Source organism: Bos javanicus, chromosome 7 (genome assembly GCF_032452875.1).
Source record: "Bos javanicus breed banteng chromosome 7, ARS-OSU_banteng_1.0, whole genome shotgun sequence".
NCBI lineage: Eukaryota > Metazoa > Chordata > Mammalia > Artiodactyla > Bovidae > Bos > Bos javanicus.
Genome location: NC_083874.1, coordinates 15,794,414 through 15,811,321, shown reverse-complemented (window position 1 = coordinate 15,811,321; position 16,908 = coordinate 15,794,414). Strand labels below are relative to the sequence as shown.

Genomic DNA, 16,908 nt, shown 5'->3' with positions numbered 1-16,908 from the left:
AGTGTTTAAAAAATTCAGCCTTTGCTCTCTGATGTCTCATGAACCCAACCTCTGGTCTCAGTCTGAGTTCTGATGATTATCAATGATTGATCATTACCTAATCGATTGATTATAGATAATAAATTCAATTATTAGGTGACAGAGAGCTGCATGCCCAGCCCAATGCTTGATTTATGGCTGAGTCTCAAGCTCAGTGCATTCCCTTTTTTTAATCTAAAGAAACTTCTCATCCTTCCAGAACTTTCCATGGCCTCGTCAAAACCCCAGAGACTTCACTGTTTAAATATGTTTCCTTTAGTGAGTGAAGGGGAAGTAAACAGAGGGTCTGCAGTAAAAATGACTCTTGGTTTTTTCATACCTCTTTATCCTTCCTGAAAGCTGAGACACAGGTAGAAGGCAAGTTTCTGTGGGTCACAGGTTGTTCTACCTCTCTCGGTGCCTCAGTTTATTCATCTGAAGAATGGAGAGAAAAATGGTTCCTATATTTTATGGTTGTGAGATTACACGAGTCTCACAGGGATTCTCAGCCTTGGTGCTGTTGACATTTGAAGCCAGCTCATTCTCTGGGGTGGGACCATCCTGTCCAGGGTAGGATGTTGAGCTGCACCCCGGGCCTCCACCCACTAGATGGCAGTAGCACTGTCTGCATCTTAATAAGTTCACGAGTCTTTCTGGTAACCCACTGAAGCACTTGCCTACTCCCTTTTACGGGTCCAAAGCCTTCCCCACCCCCACCCCCCCCACCCCCAACTCTGCCCAGGTTGACAAAGCAAATGTGCTGGGAGCTTTCAGTTGCCCCCACCCTCTCCACTCTTGACCCTTCCCGCTAACAGACTTCACCAGAGCTACCCAGAAGTGTCCAATACAATTGGTTATTTCCAAAGTGGATCAACCTCCCGCCCCCAGAGGTTGCACTGAGATAAAACAAGATTCGAAAGTGGGTCTCTTCAGAGGCTTAGCATTGCTCCTGCTAGAGGCTCCATTAGAACTGTCCATATATAACGTTTCTTTTCTCTTTCATGTATTCTTATCTGACCCTGAGTCCAAAAAAGCACTAAACGGCACAGCCCAGGTGTGGAGACAGTTATTGTTTCACCCATTAAAACTCCACCAGACTTAAGGATAGTGGCCGAGTCAGTCATAAGGTTTAAAACTAGTTTGGACTTCCCTGGTGGCCCAGTGATTAAGACTCTTCGCTTCCAATACAGGGAACACGAGTTCAATCCCTGGTCAGGGAAGATCCCACATGCTGCGTGCTTGTGTGCTTCAGTCGTGTCCGACTCTTTGCGACCCCATGGACTGTAGCCCACCAGGCTCTTCTGTCCAGGGGATTCTCCAGGCTAGAATACTGGAGTGGGTTGCCTTGCCCTCCTCCAGGGGATCTTCCTCACCCAGGGATCGAACCTGCATCTCCTGCATTGTAGATGGATTCTTTAGCACTGAGCCACAGGGGAAGCCATGGCATGACCCAAAAGAAAAAAGTAGTGTTACGTTTGATATCTCATGGGAACCCCAGATGACCCCAGATGACCAGGTCTCAGGGGTGTTTTCTTGACTCCCTCCTCCCAACTGCTTGCTGTGTCCCACACACCTGCTGGGGAAGATGTGGTTCAAGTGATGGGAACAAGTGGCCCATGGTCTGGGGCAAGCGCCCTTGGGCTGCTGGCACAGGGTGTCAGAAGCAAGAGGTCTGTCTGAAGAAGTTCTGTCTGTCCTCAAAGCGGCTGGTTTTGTTTTCACAGAAAATCATCTTCAGGTCCTGTTGCCGAGGACGCTAGGTATGACTCACCTGTGGGATGTCCGCGTGGCCCCTGGTGGCTGCACAGTGCAGGGCCACTGGGCCCTCGGGGCAGGAAGCATGTTGAGCCCCTTTGAGATCCCCGGGGCCTTCTGTGGTTTGATGCATGAATCGCGTTGTTCTGCCGAGAGGGGGCGCTTCACAAATTCACACGTTACACGCCTTCACCCTGAAATGGAACCTGGGCATGATTGGTGGGGGGTATCCTAACTAACACACTCCTACTAAAACATAGGATCAAGGGTGTACTTCCTAGGGCGCTTCTAAGATGCTGCCCAATTTTCCTCCATGCCCTGACACATTTATTTATCAAGCCCACCGTTTGTGCAGAACTGTGCTGGACACTCAGCCAGTCGAAACCACTTAGCAGCAGGTAGTGGGGAAAGCTTATCCGGGAGTGGAACGTTTTTTTATCTGGGGTGACTAGTGCGGGATGGCGGCAGGCCTGAGCACAGGTGTGCTGTGTCCCTGTATCCGCCGAGGACAGTCAGGGATGCTCCCCTTTGACGTGTGTCTTAGACAGTCAACTATGCCTCAGTGTGAGGAAACCCTGGTGGCTCAGATGGTAAAGAATCCGCCTGCAATGCAGAAGATCCCGGTTCGATTACTGGGTCGGGAAGATTCCGCTGGAGAAGGGATAGGCTACCCACTCCAGGATTTATGGGCTTCCCTGTAGCTCAGACGGTAAAGAATCTGCCTACAGTGCGAGAGACCTGGTTTTGATCCCTGAGATGGGAAGATCCCCTGAAAAAGAGAATGGCTACCCATTCCAGTATTCTTGCCTGGAGAATCCCATGGACAGAGGAGCCTGGTGGGCCACAGTTCATGGAGTTGCAAAGGGTCAGACCCGACTGAGTGACTAATTACAGCACGCCTCAATTTAAAAGAGAGAGAGAGGATTGAAGGATGAGGGGGTGTCCTGGAGGAGAGGACAGACAGAGAGAACGTGGCGAAGGGGAAGTCGGTGGAAAGAATCCTGGACTCTTGGGAAGAACAGGAGGGGAGACTGGAAAGGCAGGGTAAGAGAGCTGTGAGAACGATTTTATTCTTCCAAGGGAGGGTTTATTTTCAGGCAATGTTCGGCCCCAGTCTGCCCTCTAGTGGCCATTTGGAATATAATCTGTAGTAAAGAAAGATCTGGGCTTCTCTGATGGCTCAAATGGTAAAGAATCCGCCTGCGATGCAGGAGACCCAGGTTCAATCCCTGGGTGGGGAAGATCCCTAGGAGCAAGAAATGGCAACCCACTCCAGTATTCTTGCCTGGAAAATACCGTGGACAGAGGAGCGTAGCAGGCCACAGTTGATGGAGTTGCAAATAGTCAGACACGACTGTAGCACAATGGTTGAGCGGCTAAAGAATCCACCCGCAATGCGGGAGACAGGAGGTGAGGGTTCCATTCCTGGGAGGGGAAGATCCCCTGCAGGAGGAAATGGCAACCCATTCCGGTATTCTTGCCTGGAAAATCCCACAGACTGGAGCCTGGAGGGCTAAAATTCCAACGGGTCTGAAGAATCAGACACACCTGAGCATTCAAGGCACACACCCACACACACCCACACACAAAGATCTAGAAATGTGAGACCTTGATCCAATCATGGGGGTCTTCTGTGACCACGTGGTGGTCTTGTCCTATTGGATATAATCCTTTTGGTGTATGCATATTTGGCCTGTTAGAGGCCATTTATGATTCTTTTTTATTAGATAATCAATTTTTCAGTAGTTATTCATGAGACCCCAGGGTCTCCATCATTTCTGGAAGGTTCATCTGTGCTTGTATAGAAATGTTTTGAATCTTGCTAGCATGGGTGTATCTTTGGCTTACTAGCTTTGGTTTCCATTCAGGAATGTCAATGGTCTTTTCAGACAAAAGGACCACAAAGAAAATCTTAGTGAGTACCCCCAAAGTAAGGTTTATTTTTGCTGATGACAACGCAACAAAAACTAAAGGTAAATTTCAAAAGCTCGAACAGAAAACTCTACTTCCTGGTGATTAAAAGTGGGTCACTTAGATTTCTATTGGGTGGAAGTTGAAATGGAAATTTTCATTAAAATGCATTTGGAGGGACTTCCTTGGTGGTCCAGTGGTTAAGATTCCATGCTTCCAGTGCAGGGAGGCCTGGGTTTGATCCCTGATCTCGGAGCTAGGATCCCATGCACACTGCACAGTGCAGAAAAAAAAAAAAGATCCATTTGGAAAATATCAGAGGCATGACCATCACATACCTTCACTTGTAGAATATTGCCAAACCTGGACTTTGTTGTGAATTAGTAGACTTAAATGATTTTTTGTAAATTAAGAAAAAACTATAAAATGTAAAATATAATGTGTTAGGGAGGGAGGGAAAATTAATATAGCTAAATTTGTGGTAAATTCTCTGGATAACCATGAGCTGTTCAATTTGAAACTTTCAGAGAGGTGAAAATTTTAACTTGTCTAAGCTAATTCAGGAAGCAGCAGAAAGATTAACTATCCTAACGACCTTGGGAAAAGACTGGAAAAAAAATGTGTCAAAGAATTTCTTCACAAAAAGGCCCCAGGTTTGGAGAGTTTTATAGATGCGTCCTTTCACACTCTCAAAGAGAAACTATTTTCAGAAACTTTCAGAGCATAGAAATATATGGAAATCTTCCCAATTCATTTTGTAAAACAACATCCCTTAGCAGAACCTGATGAAGATGCTACATTGAAAGAAAACCCCAGGACCACCTAATATGGGATTTTAGATCCAAATGTCCTAAACAAAGCACTGTGCTGGCAATACCATCAATCTCATGAGTTCAAGGATGGTTCAAGATCAGGTGTTCTGATAGTAGAATCTAATTCATCAAGAGATTCAATAAGGAAAGTCATAATAATCTCATTAAATAACATTTATTAAAAATTATGGGGGGAGGTGGTTCCCTGGGTGTCCAGTGGTTAAGATCCTGTGCTTCCACTGCAGGTGATGAGGCTTCAATCCCTGGCTGGGGAACTAAGATTTTTTAAATTACTAACCTAAAGAAGCTGAAATCAAGATTGCTGGGAGAAATATCAATAACCTCAGATATGCAGATGACACCACCCTTATGGCAGAAAGTGAAGAAGAACTAAAGAGCCTCTTGATGAAAGTGAAAGAGGAGAGTGAAAAAGTTGGCTTAAAACTCAACATTCAGAAAACTAAGATCATGGCTTCTGGTCCTATCACTTCATGGCAAATAAATGGGGAAACAATGGAAACAGTGAGAGACTTTATTTTGGGGGCTCCAAAATCACTGCCGATGGTGACTGCAGTCATGAATTTAAAAGATGCTTGCTCCTTGGAAGAAAAGCTATGACCAACCTAGACAGCATATTAAAAAGCAGAGACATTACTTTGCCCACAAAGGTCCGTCTAGTCAAAGCTATGGTTTTTCCAGTAGTCATGCATGGATGTGAGAGTTGGACTATAAAGAAAGCTTAGCACCGAAGAATTCATGCCTTTGAACTGTGGTGTTGGGGAAGACTCTTGAGAGTCCCTTGGACTGCAAGGAGATCCAACCAGTCTGTCCTAAAGGAAGTCAACCCTGACTATGCATTGGAAAGACTGATGCTAAAGCTGAAGCTCCAGTACTTTGGCCACCTGTTGCAAAGAGTTGACTCATTGGAAAAGACCCTGATGCTGGGAAAGATTGAGGGCAGGAGGAGAAGGGAACTACAGATGATGAGATGGTTGGATGGTATCACCGACCATTGAGTTGAGTAAGCTCCAGGCGTTGGTGATGGACGGGAAAGCCTGGCGTTCTGCAGTCCGTGGGGTCTCAAAGAGCCAGACATGACTGAGTGACTGAACTGAACTGTACTTAAAGAAAGGCAGTTGGGGGAGAGGCCTTTTATAAAGCTAGGACTAGAAAACTTCTGCAACAAGATAAATATTATTTAGATGAAACCAACATCCAAAGTAACATCTTTCTTAAAACTATTCCTGTTTACTTTGGAAGGAAGCCAATCTCATCATAACTAATTAACAATTCTCTGGGTATCTAAAAGGCAGTGGCAACCCACTCCAGTACTCTTACCTGGAAAATCCCATGGATGGAGGAGCCTGGTGGGCTGCAGTCCATGGGGTCCCTAAGAGTCGGACACAGCTGAGCGACTTCACTTTCACTTTTCACTTTCCTGCATTGGAGAAGGAAATGGCAACCCACTCTAGTGTTCTTGCCTGGAGAATCCCAGTGACGGAGGAGCCTGGTGGGCTGCCGTCTGTAGGATCACACAGAGTCAGACACGACTAAAGAGACTTAGCAGCAGTAGCAGCAGCCAGTGCAGTAAGGCAGAAATGAGAATTGGAATAGATTGTAAGGAATGGATTGTGGGAAACAAAAGCATTGATATTTTCAGGTATTCTGATTCAAGAGTAGACAGACTGCCTGTTTTTGTCAACAAGTTTTATTGGAAAGTAGCCACTCCCACTTGTGTACATCATGTCTCTGGCTGTTTTCAAGCTGCCGTGGCTTGAAAGCCATTGCAAGTTGAACAGCTGTGACAAAAAACACACGTCTGGCAAAACCCCAAATATTTACTATCTAGCATTTATGTGACAAGTTTACTGACCCTTTATCCAAGAGTATTCCTTGAAAACCTAAGAAAATCAACCCTGAAACTCTTAGAATGAGAGTTTCAGAAAGTAGGTACAATATAAATAAACAAATAAGCAACAGATATATCTGTGTGCTAAGCTGCTTCAGTTGTGTCTAACTCTTTGGGACCCTATGGACTGTAGCCTGCCAATCCCCTCTGTCCATGGGATTCTCCAGGTAAGAATACTGGGGTCAGTTGCCATGCCCCGCTCCGAGGGATCTTCCCGACTCAGGGATCGAACCCGCGTCTCATCTCCTGGCAGGCAGGTTTTTTACCACTATTGCCACCTGGGAACCCCCTTTATGGGTGTGACCACAAGTCAGTTTAAAGGGTCTGGAGGGTAGCAACTTAGCCATAGGTATGAAGAGGCATAATCTAATAATGTCTTAGAGTCTACTTTTAGGAACTAATGAGACACTTGGACAATGATCACAGTAATATTTATAATAGCAAAAAAAATGGGAATATGCTTATATTTTAAAAATTGGAGGATGACTAAGTAAATTATGGTTCTTGCATTAAATGGAATATTCTACAGGTTTCCAAGTTTTCTGCAATGAGCATGTGGCACTTTCATAACAAGGAGGGAATATCTTCACGTTGAAGAAAAAAAAAAGTAAATTCCATCCTACTTGAGACATTATGTTTTCAGGAAAATATTTGAGATTGCTTCTAATACAAGTGAGCCAAGTGGATTATAGAACTAGCTTGATCCCCCCATTATACCCATATGTAACATTCACAGAAAAAATAATTACCCAAAGGACATAGCAGTCAGTGGAATGCTAAGGAATTCAAATTTTCTTTATACCTTTCTTTTTGGATTTATAATTTTTTAGGCTATTAACATTTTTCTTCGTGTATCTTTTAAAGGGGAGAAAATGTGCTGATCGCATAGGCAATTTTGGGAGTTACCCTTAGTAACCTGAGTGTTGAAATTTTTTTTTTCCCAAGGATTGAAGTTTAATCACTTAGATTATGCCATTGTCCTAAAGGGGCCTAAGAATAAGAAGATGTATTTCTTCTGGTTAAACTGGTGATGGTGTCAAGTAGCTTGAACCATTTGGCAGGGCTAGACTCTGACACACTTTTGGCATCTCAATTTTGACACTAACCCTGGCTGGACTCTTCATCTGCAAAATGAAAATCTGAAATTAAGCATGTTGAGGGGAATATCGGTGTGTCTACTATGGGTGGTCCCAGAGCCTCCCCACTCCTCTCTTGGGGTAGGCTTGCCTGACATGAGCCTAGGAGGGCATCTTCTTTAAAAGCGACTCTGGGTTATAATTCCTGGAAATTTACATTGTAATGTACACACTCCTCCCCTTGAATCTCACTGCATCTCAGTCTTTGGTTTTAAGCCTTTTTATTCTCCAGCAGCACTTTTTCAAAGATGGTGATTGTATGACCAGGTGTGTCCTCCTGTCATGACAGGCCTTCGAGGAAACGCAGAGCCCTTGGTGACGTGGGGAATGTGACAGCAGCCGTGCCCACCGCTCTGGGGCTCCCCAATACCTCCTCCACCAGCACGCCCATGAGCTCGGAGGAGCACAGACCCTTCGAGAAAGTGGTGAACAAGGAGTCGCTGGTCATCTCCGGCCTGCGTCACTTTACTGGCTATCGCATCGAGCTTCAGGCTTGCAACCAAGATTCCCCCGAGGAGAGGTGTAGCGTGGCTGCCTATGTCAGCGCCAGGACCATGCCTGAAGGTAGGTCGACTCATCGCAGAGCCAAGAGACACAGGCTAACCAAGGAAGCTCTCCACTCTCTAGGCAGCATACATGAGACTCTATTTGCCTTCATCATTTTTCATTTTCCCCTGAGATGCAGTGGACATAAAGCATTATGTAAATTTCAGGTGTACAATGTGTTGATTTGTTCCATTAGACATTGCAAAATCTTTACCACAATAGCATTAGCTAACATCTCCATCAGGGCACAAAATTACCATTTCTTGTTTGTGGTGAGAACATTTCAGATCAACTCTTAGCAGCTTTCAAGTATAAAGCACAGCATTATTAACTTTGTGCTTCCCTGGTGGCTCAGACAGTAAAGAATCTGCCTGCAGTTCAGGAGACCTGGGTTTGATCCCTGGGTTGGGAAGATCCCCTGAAGAAGGGACTGGCAACCCACTCCAGTATTCTTGCCTGGAGAATTCCATGGACAGAGGAGCCTGGTGGGCTACAGTTCATGGGGTCGCAAAGAGTCACACACAACCGAGCAACACACACATACATTGTTAACTATAATCATCTTTCTAGTTGTTGTTTAGTCGCTAAGTTGTGTCTGACTCTTTTTCTGTATGTGAGTCATAAGAAAAATAAAGTGAAATTAAGAAATACATACATTTTTGTGTGTGTGTGTGTGTATATATATATATAGTATATTAAGGTTCTCCTAGATCAATAGATACATAAATAGGTAGATAGATGGATAGATAGACATAAATATGTAAAGAATTCCATGAGAATGTCCATTCTCCAGTAAGGGAAATGGAACACAATTACACAACCAATTTAAGTTTGCTCAGCTGCTCAGTGGTGGAGGTGGGGTTTGATCCAGGGATCGAGTCCCCAGCACTAATCACTGCTCCTTACAGCCAAGGCAGATGATATTGTTGGCCCCGTGACCCATGAAATCTTCGAGAACAACGTTGTTCACTTGATGTGGCAGGAGCCCAAGGAACCCAACGGTCTGATTGTGCTGTATGAAGTGAGTTACCGACGATACGGCGAGGAGGTAAGGTCCTTGATGCCTGGGGATGTGCCCTCAAGGCTGTTCTTGGTACCTCCTTCCTTTTCGTGAATTCTCTCATTAGATGCTTTGTCATGAAGACTCAAAGCCTTGATATATGACTTTCCAGGGAGATGGGTCAGGTCCAACATTTTATTGTAACTAAACTCTCCCCAGGACTGTGTGCCCCATGCACGCTAAATGCTTTGTACATGGTATCTCATTTATCCAATTTTACCACATCTAACATGTGATAAGAAGCCCTGTTATTCTCACAGACTGCTCAGAAAGAAAAAGGTGCTGCCCATTCTAACTGTAAGATGCATTCAGATTTCAGAAATGTCAAATGTAGAAATAATATGTCTCTTGGGATCAATGAAGTACAATAAATCCTCAGAAAACCCAGTGAGCTTGGTACTGACTGAGGCATCCAGAATTTAAATTGCATCCAAGGTTTATAAGAATAGAATCAGGATTTGAACCCAGGGCTATCTGATGTTGTAATCCAGGGGCTGGCAATTCTTTCTGTAAAGGTCCAGATCCAAAACATGTTTGGCTTTGTGGTCAGATGGTGTCTGCAGCTACTCAATTCTGCCTTTGCGTTGTGAAAGCCACGTGTAGATAATATGTAAATGAAAAGGGATGGTTGTGTGCCATTAAAACTTTATTTGCAAAAACAGGCAGCAAGCAGGCTGGATTTGCTGGCCCCCGTTCTAAGCTAGTAACCACTGTGGGGCAAGTCTCTATCCTCAGATATGGCTTGTTGTCTACCTTGTGGCTCCGTGGTAAAGAATCCTGCCAATGTAGAAGACACAGGAGATGCAGGCTTGATCCCTGGGTCTGGAAGGTTTCCCTGGAGGAGGAAATGGTAACCCACTCCAGGATTCTTGCCTGGAGAATCCCATGGACAGAGGAGTCTGGCAGGGTACAGTCCAAGGGGTTGCAAAGAGCCAGATGTGACTGAGCGACTGAGCACGCATGCCCACCAGAGAGGCACTGCTGAGGCTTGGACTGACTGGGGCCACTTCTCCCATTTACTGGATGACTTCAGACAGATGTCAGGTCATCTGACGTCTGAGCTGACCCAGAGGGTGTACCCTGCCATCAATTGAGCCCTTTGCAGTGATCCATTTACACCTCACAGTGACCCTACAAAGTAGAATCTGCTGGTGAGTGTCTCCCTGTGTGGCTGAGACAATGGAAATTTAGGGAGCCGAATAGACTTCAAAGCAGACACAGAATGAAAATGAATGGGCATGGCCGTTTGCCAATAAAACTTTATTTAGAAAATCAAGCAGTGGACCGGATTCAGCCTGTGGGCTCTAGTTTGCCAACCCCTAACAGAGGTTGTTGGCTTCCCCGGTGGCTCAGCGGTAAAGAATCTGCCTGCAGTGTAGGAGCTGCAGGAGATGTGGGTTCGATCCCTGGGTCAGGGAGATCCCCTGGAGGAGGGCATGGCAACCCACTCCAGATTTCTTGCCTGGAGAATCCCATGGATAAAGGAGCCTGGTGGGCTACAGCCCATGGGGTGACAGAGTCAGACACTACTGACTTAGCACACATGCAACAGAGGTTGGTGGGCACAGCTCGGCTTCCCCAAGCCAGAGATGACAAATGGACCTCCATCTGTTGATCCCTCCTGGGACCACATCTCTGGATGCCCAGATATCCAGCTTTGATGATGATTTAGAACTGAAATCAGCAAACTATGATCTATGGGCCAAACTGGCCCCTGGCCTGTTTTTATATGTCCTGCAGACAGTCGTCAAGAGAAACAGTTGTCAAGGAAAAATATGCATCAGTGTGAGCCTAGTGGCCAAGCCCAGAATCAGTGTGGGAGAGGAGCCTTTGGGGGCATATAAAGAGAAGCACGATTCCCAGGGAGCCACTAGTGCACAGGTGATTTAAATCTCCTCCCATATATATTAATCCCATTTGTTCTAATGAAATAGTTCAGATTTGGGTTGGGAGCAAAGCTTTATGCGTAAGAATCTCACCACCAACGAAAAGTGCAAGCCACTAGATGTCCACCCACTGGAGAATGGATACATAGAAGATGGTGCGTATATAAGACTGGTGGATATACAGCCTTTTAAAGTTTTACGTTGGGGGGTGATCATGGTCCAGTATAACAAGGAGACTGAGATTTCCAGCTCTGGATTTTAGATTCTCTAAGCTGTTACTCTTCATCTTCCACCAGCACCCACGAAAGTAACTCATGACAAAAGGGAAGCTTATTAGCTTCCATAACCAGCTGATGGAGTTCAGGCACAGCTGGATCCAGATTCCTTTGGATCTTTTGTGTCTCAAGGGTCCTTGCAGTGAGCCCAGTAGCTCCTGGCTGTCCTGTGATTTTAGAGGTTCCAACCCTCATTCTCTCAGCACCAAGCCTGGAAGAAGAGAGTCTGTGTCCCTGCATTTCCAGCCAGTCTGAGGTCACATGACATCCAGTCATAAGACCAGGACAGTGCTGTGTGCTGATTGGCTTAGGCATAAGGGTTTTTTAATAACAGCTTAATTGAGATACATTCACACATGGTAAAATACAGCCACTTAACACATATTAATGTGAAGAGCTGACTCATTTGAAAAGACCCTGATGCTGGGGAAGATTGAAGGTGGGAGGAGAAGGGGACGACAGAGCTGAGATGGTTGGATGGCATCACCGACATGATCGACATGATTTTAGTGGACTTCGGGAGTTGGTGATGGACAGGGAGGCCTGGTGTGCTGCAGTCCATGGGGTTGCAGAGTCAGACACAACTGAGCGACTGAACTGAACTGAACTGAACACATATTGATACAATGCAGTGATTTGTAATATAGTTACAGAGTTGTGCTACCATCACCACAATTCCAGAGTATTTTCATCACTTCTTAAAGAAAGCCTACCTCCACCTCCAGCCATTAAACCCCCAATCTTTCCTACTTCCTTTCCCTCCAACCCTTGGCAATCACTAATCCACTTTCTGTCTCTATGAAGACAGGTCTCTGCTACTGTGGCCATCTCATCCTCATTTGGAATTTCCCAGGTTTGAACATTAAAGTCCCGCATCCCAGTATAACATAGATAAACTGGTACAGTTTATCCCATTGGCACTGGATCCAACCCTTCTCCCAGCTACCTTTGCTGGCCTAACTCTCTCATTTCTGGAACCCAAAGGTCACCAGTAGGGCTCCCCTGGTGGTTCAGCTGATAAAGAATCTGCTTGCAATGTGGGACACCTGGGTTCGATCCCTGGGTTGGGAAGATTCCCTGGAGAAGAGAATGGCTATCCACTCCAGTATTGTGACCTGGAGAATTCCATGGACTCTAGTCCATGGGGTCTCAAAGAGTTGGACACGACTGAGTGACTTTCACTTCACTTAGCAGGTTTGAACACTAAATTCTTGCACCCCAATATAACATGGGTTACCCTATTGGCACTGGATCCAACCCTAACTTCTCTCAGCCACCATTGCTGGCCTGCCTCTCTCATTTCTGGAACCCAAGGGTCACCAGTAGGAATCCCTACCACCAATCCCCACCATAATCTCTGCCTGACCCTGATCCCAGACAGACCAGCAGTATTTGCTCTTTAGAGGATCAGGGAGTTGGAGGGAAAGTTAGAAGTGAGAGGTTGTAATGCCTTAAAAGAAAAAAAACTCCTCATGAACAAAACTGGTCTATTATTTCCATTTTCTTTAATTGTCTAGCATCGCTTTGAATAATGTGTGTGTATTCTCAGTTGCTCAGTTGTGTCTGACTCTTTGCAACCCTGTGGACTGTAGCCCACCAGGCTCCTCTGTCTATGGGATTTTCCAGGCAAGAATACTGCAGGGTTGCCATTTCCTCTTACAGGGTATCTTCCCCACCCAGGGATTGAACCCATGACTCTGGCAACTCTTGTGTTGACAGGCAGGTTCTTTACCACTGTACCACCTGGGAAACCCTTGATAAAGTAAAAAGTAAAGTAAAAAAAAAAAAAGAAGTTTTTGACACCAGTTGTACTGTTGGGATGTAATTTTGCCAAGTTTACAAAATTCTCTCCAGCATTTGGTGGGAGGTCATTTTTTCCCCCTCTTATTTGCTAGTTGAACAGCCCAAATCACCGTTGTTTTTGATTCTGCCTCTCCTTGAACTTTGCATCAGTCATTTCTCCCCTCACCACTTCCCTTCCCATCCTGGGACACCCTGGACCCAGGAACCATCTCTGTGGAAAGAGAGCATCAATTTTCAGTTTCTATGCAATTAACATCTCTGCCTCAGCATGTTTTTGCAGTTTTGAGCTGTTTTTCTTTTTTTCCCCCTTGTTTGCACAAACTTTTCTGTAATTGGCTTCTTCATTCTTCATCAGACTTGCTTCTTGGTGGTTTTTTTTTTTTTTTGGTGTCTCTAGTTCCTTCCATCAGGCTCCCTTTTCTGTTCTCACCCCTCGAGGTACCCGACCAGCACTGGAGGCTATATTTTCCCTTTCTCCCCAGATAGCAGCTCCCTTTGGTTTCTATATTTGCTTATTTGTCCCTTTCCACTTGGTGACTCATTCGACTTGGAAGAACCTTTGGACTAGACTTCCCCACTCCTACCACTAGCCTGATCTGTTTTCTTGCTGTTATTATCACATGATAAGCACGGGAGTTTTTACGTTTCTCTCCCTCCTCCCACTCCCTCCTGAAATTTTCCAGTCCAGTTCCCTGCATGCACTATGAACTCGGAGCTGTTTTGGAAAGTTTTAAAACTGGCCGACGCTTACAGGTTTCATGATCATATTTCCCAGTGAGCCTTATGCTTCTCCTAATAAGCCCTGGGTTTCTTTCTTTTTACATGTTTATTGCTGGGGTGTGTATCTCTACCTTCTTTCCAGACATTTAAGTATATCCCAACTCTGTTAGCGGAGAAGGCAATGGTACCCCACTCCAGTACTTTTGCCTAGAAAATCCCATGGACGGAGGAGCCTGGTAGGCTGCAGTCCATGGGGTCGCTAGAGTCAGACACGACTGAGCGACTTCCCTTTCACTTTTCACTTTCATGCATTGGAGAAGGAAATGGCAACCCACTCCAGTGTTCTTGCCTGGAGAATCCCAAGGACGGGAAGCCTGGTGGGCTGCCATCTGTGGGGTTGCACAGAGTTGGACACGACTGAAGCGACTTAGCAGCAGCAGCAGCAGCAACTCTTTTAGATCCCCTGGAGAAGGAATTGGCAACTCACTTCAGTATTCTTGCCTGGGAAATCCCATGGAGAGAGGAGCCTGATGGGCTACAGTCCCTGGGGTCACAAGGACTGTATGACTGAACGTGCACGTGCACATGCGTACACACACACACACAAACTCTTTTAATAAATAAATCAAAAAGCTACATTGTGAGAAGGAACCTGTTTTAAAATTTGTCCTTAAGACATTAAGTCCATGTATCTGTTTGCTTCTTAGGTGATTTAGGAGATCTGGGTTCCTTCTTTCCTGCCTTCCTGGAGTCCTGGTGAAAATACTCCATGGTGGTTTCAAGGAAGCCAGACAGTTGGTGGGTTTGGAGCCAGACAGTTCTGGGTTCAAGGGCTGCCCTGCCAATGACCAGCTATGAGATCTGGGACAAATCATTTCAACTCCCCCAGAAGCAGAAGACAAACTATTTATGCAATGCCTGTTTTTGTACAGCTTATGAGCTAAGAATCACTTTCACATCTTCAGACAGTTGAAAAAAATTCAAAAGAAAAATAGTAGCTCATGTGTGTGTATGTGTGTGTGTTAATTGCTCACTTGTGTCCGACTCTTTGTGACCCCATAGACTGTAGCCTGCCAGGCTCCTCTGTCCATGGATTTCTCCAGGCAAGAATACTGGAGTGGGTTGCCATTCCCTTCTCCAGGGGATCTACCTGACCTAGGGATTGAACCTGGGTCTCCTGCATTGCAGGCAGATTCTTTACTGTTTGAGCCACCAGGGAAGCCCTAGTATCTCACATGTGTAAATTTCTGCGAGGTTCAGCTTTCAGCATCCACCGTGTCTTGTGGGCACACAGCCACACCTGTTTGTCTACGGATATTAGAGATTCAGGACCTGGTTCGGACTGCTTTTGAGCTATTGAAGGTTGAATTGATAACAGTGACCACCTGGCCCCCTTAGAGCTAAAAATAATTTACTCTCTGGCCCTTTACAGCCAAAGTTCACTGACCTCTGCTCTAAGCCTCACTTTCCTTGTTTCTAACTAAGCTAAGCGTGACATCGTAAGGGTTAAGTGCCATGATCTAAGCCATGTGCTTGGCTATGGTTTTGGAATATTGGCTATTATCAACAACAATAACTTCTCTGAAAGTGAAAACATGAAAGTCACTCAGTCATGTCCAACTCTTTGCAACCCCTTGGACTGTAGCCCAACAGGCTCCTCTGTCCATGGGATTCTCCAGGCAAGAATACTGGAGTGGGTTGCCATTCCCTTCTCCAGGGGATCTTCCTGATCCAGGGATCGAAGCTGGGTCCCTTGCATTGCAGGTGAATTCTTTACCCTCAGAGCCACCAGGGAAGCCCGATAATCTCTCTATCTGTGCCTTATCCATAGAGCTATGGTTCGGGAATTTCACGAGGCTCAAAGTCGCTCACATGTTGCAGTGTTTATGCCTCACTCCCTCCATGTTGTTTCTGAGTGGGATCTTTGTCTTTCAGGAGCTGCACCTCTGCGTCTCCCGCCGACATTATGCTCTGGAGCGTGGCTGCCGGCTGCGTGGGCTGCTGCCTGGGAATTACAGTGTGCGAGTTCGGGCCACCTCCCTGGCAGGCAATGGGTCTTGGACGGAAGCCACCTATTTCTATGTGACAGACTATTGTAAGTCTGCACGGCCACTTCGACTGGTAGAGTCTGTGCTTGGTGCTGGGCCTAGCAGGGCGTTTCAGAGGATGCTTGGGGAAGCCTGGAGGCTGTGGGTACTGCCTCTGAATTGACCTCGGGGTCCACCGGCTGCTGCTGTGTGACCAGGGCAAGATGCTTGCCCTCTCTAAGCACATGCTTCCTCATCTGACCATGGGTATAATACTAGGACCACCACTGGAGGTGAAGGGAGGCTTCAGAGACATCATGAATGCCAAGTGGCTGGCACAGGGCACGTGTGATAAGCACATTAGCTCCTGTTACTGGGGTCTCCGTCTTTGTCTTCAGATGGGCCATGTCCTCCAAGGGAGTATGTGGGAGCTTATCTACTCAGCCTTGGGCGTGCTGGCAGGAAGTGCTGCCATTGAGCGAGCTGGACACACTGTGGACAGTACAATAGGGAGAGATGGGGAGAGCTGAGCTGGTCAGGGAGTGCTTCCTGGAGGCGGGGGCATCTTGGTGGAAACCTGGAAGAATGTATAAGAGGGGACAGACCCTGGGACTTCCCTGGTGGTCCAGTGGCTAAGACTCCATGCTCCCAATGCAGGGGCCCTGGGTTTGATCCCTGGTCAGGGAACTTGATCCCACATGCCACAACTAAGACCCAGTGCAGCCAGATAATTAAATAAAAACTTTACAAAAAAAAAAAGAGGGGACAGACCAATGGTGTAGGAACCCAGACACTTAGAAGGAGGGGCAATTCTAGACCAGGAGGAGTGGAAACTTGGGTGGGAGGGGGGAAGATAGAGCTTCTGCTTAGTTGGCTGGATTTTCATCTGCCAGGCTTGGTGAGACTGTGGAAAGTGGAAAGGGATTCTTGCTGGGCTGGTTCTGGTCAAGTTAAAGAGCATGGTTCCCACCAAAATTACCCTCACCTCAGATACCAGATGAAAGCTTGGGGGTTCTCCAGGCCACCTGCACTCCTGACTGGCTGGCTACA

General features: G+C 46.2%; 1 protein-coding gene across 4 annotated transcripts in view; it reads left to right on the top strand.

Annotated features, from left to right (window-relative positions):
• Positions 1–16,908, top strand: part of INSR (insulin receptor) — a 145,750-nt gene that overhangs the window by 107,572 nt on the left and 21,270 nt on the right. For 2 of the 4 annotated variants that reach the window (XM_061422265.1, XM_061422266.1), the window contains exons 11-14: positions 1,743–1,778; positions 7,831–8,105; positions 8,996–9,135; positions 15,767–15,926. In XM_061422265.1, the coding sequence (XP_061278249.1) occupies positions 1,743–1,778; positions 7,831–8,105; positions 8,996–9,135; positions 15,767–15,926 (611 nt within the window). The remainder of the gene's footprint in view (positions 1–1,742; positions 1,779–7,830; positions 8,106–8,995; positions 9,136–15,766; positions 15,927–16,908) is intronic. The other 2 variants (XM_061422267.1, XM_061422268.1) reach the window with 1 other exon arrangement.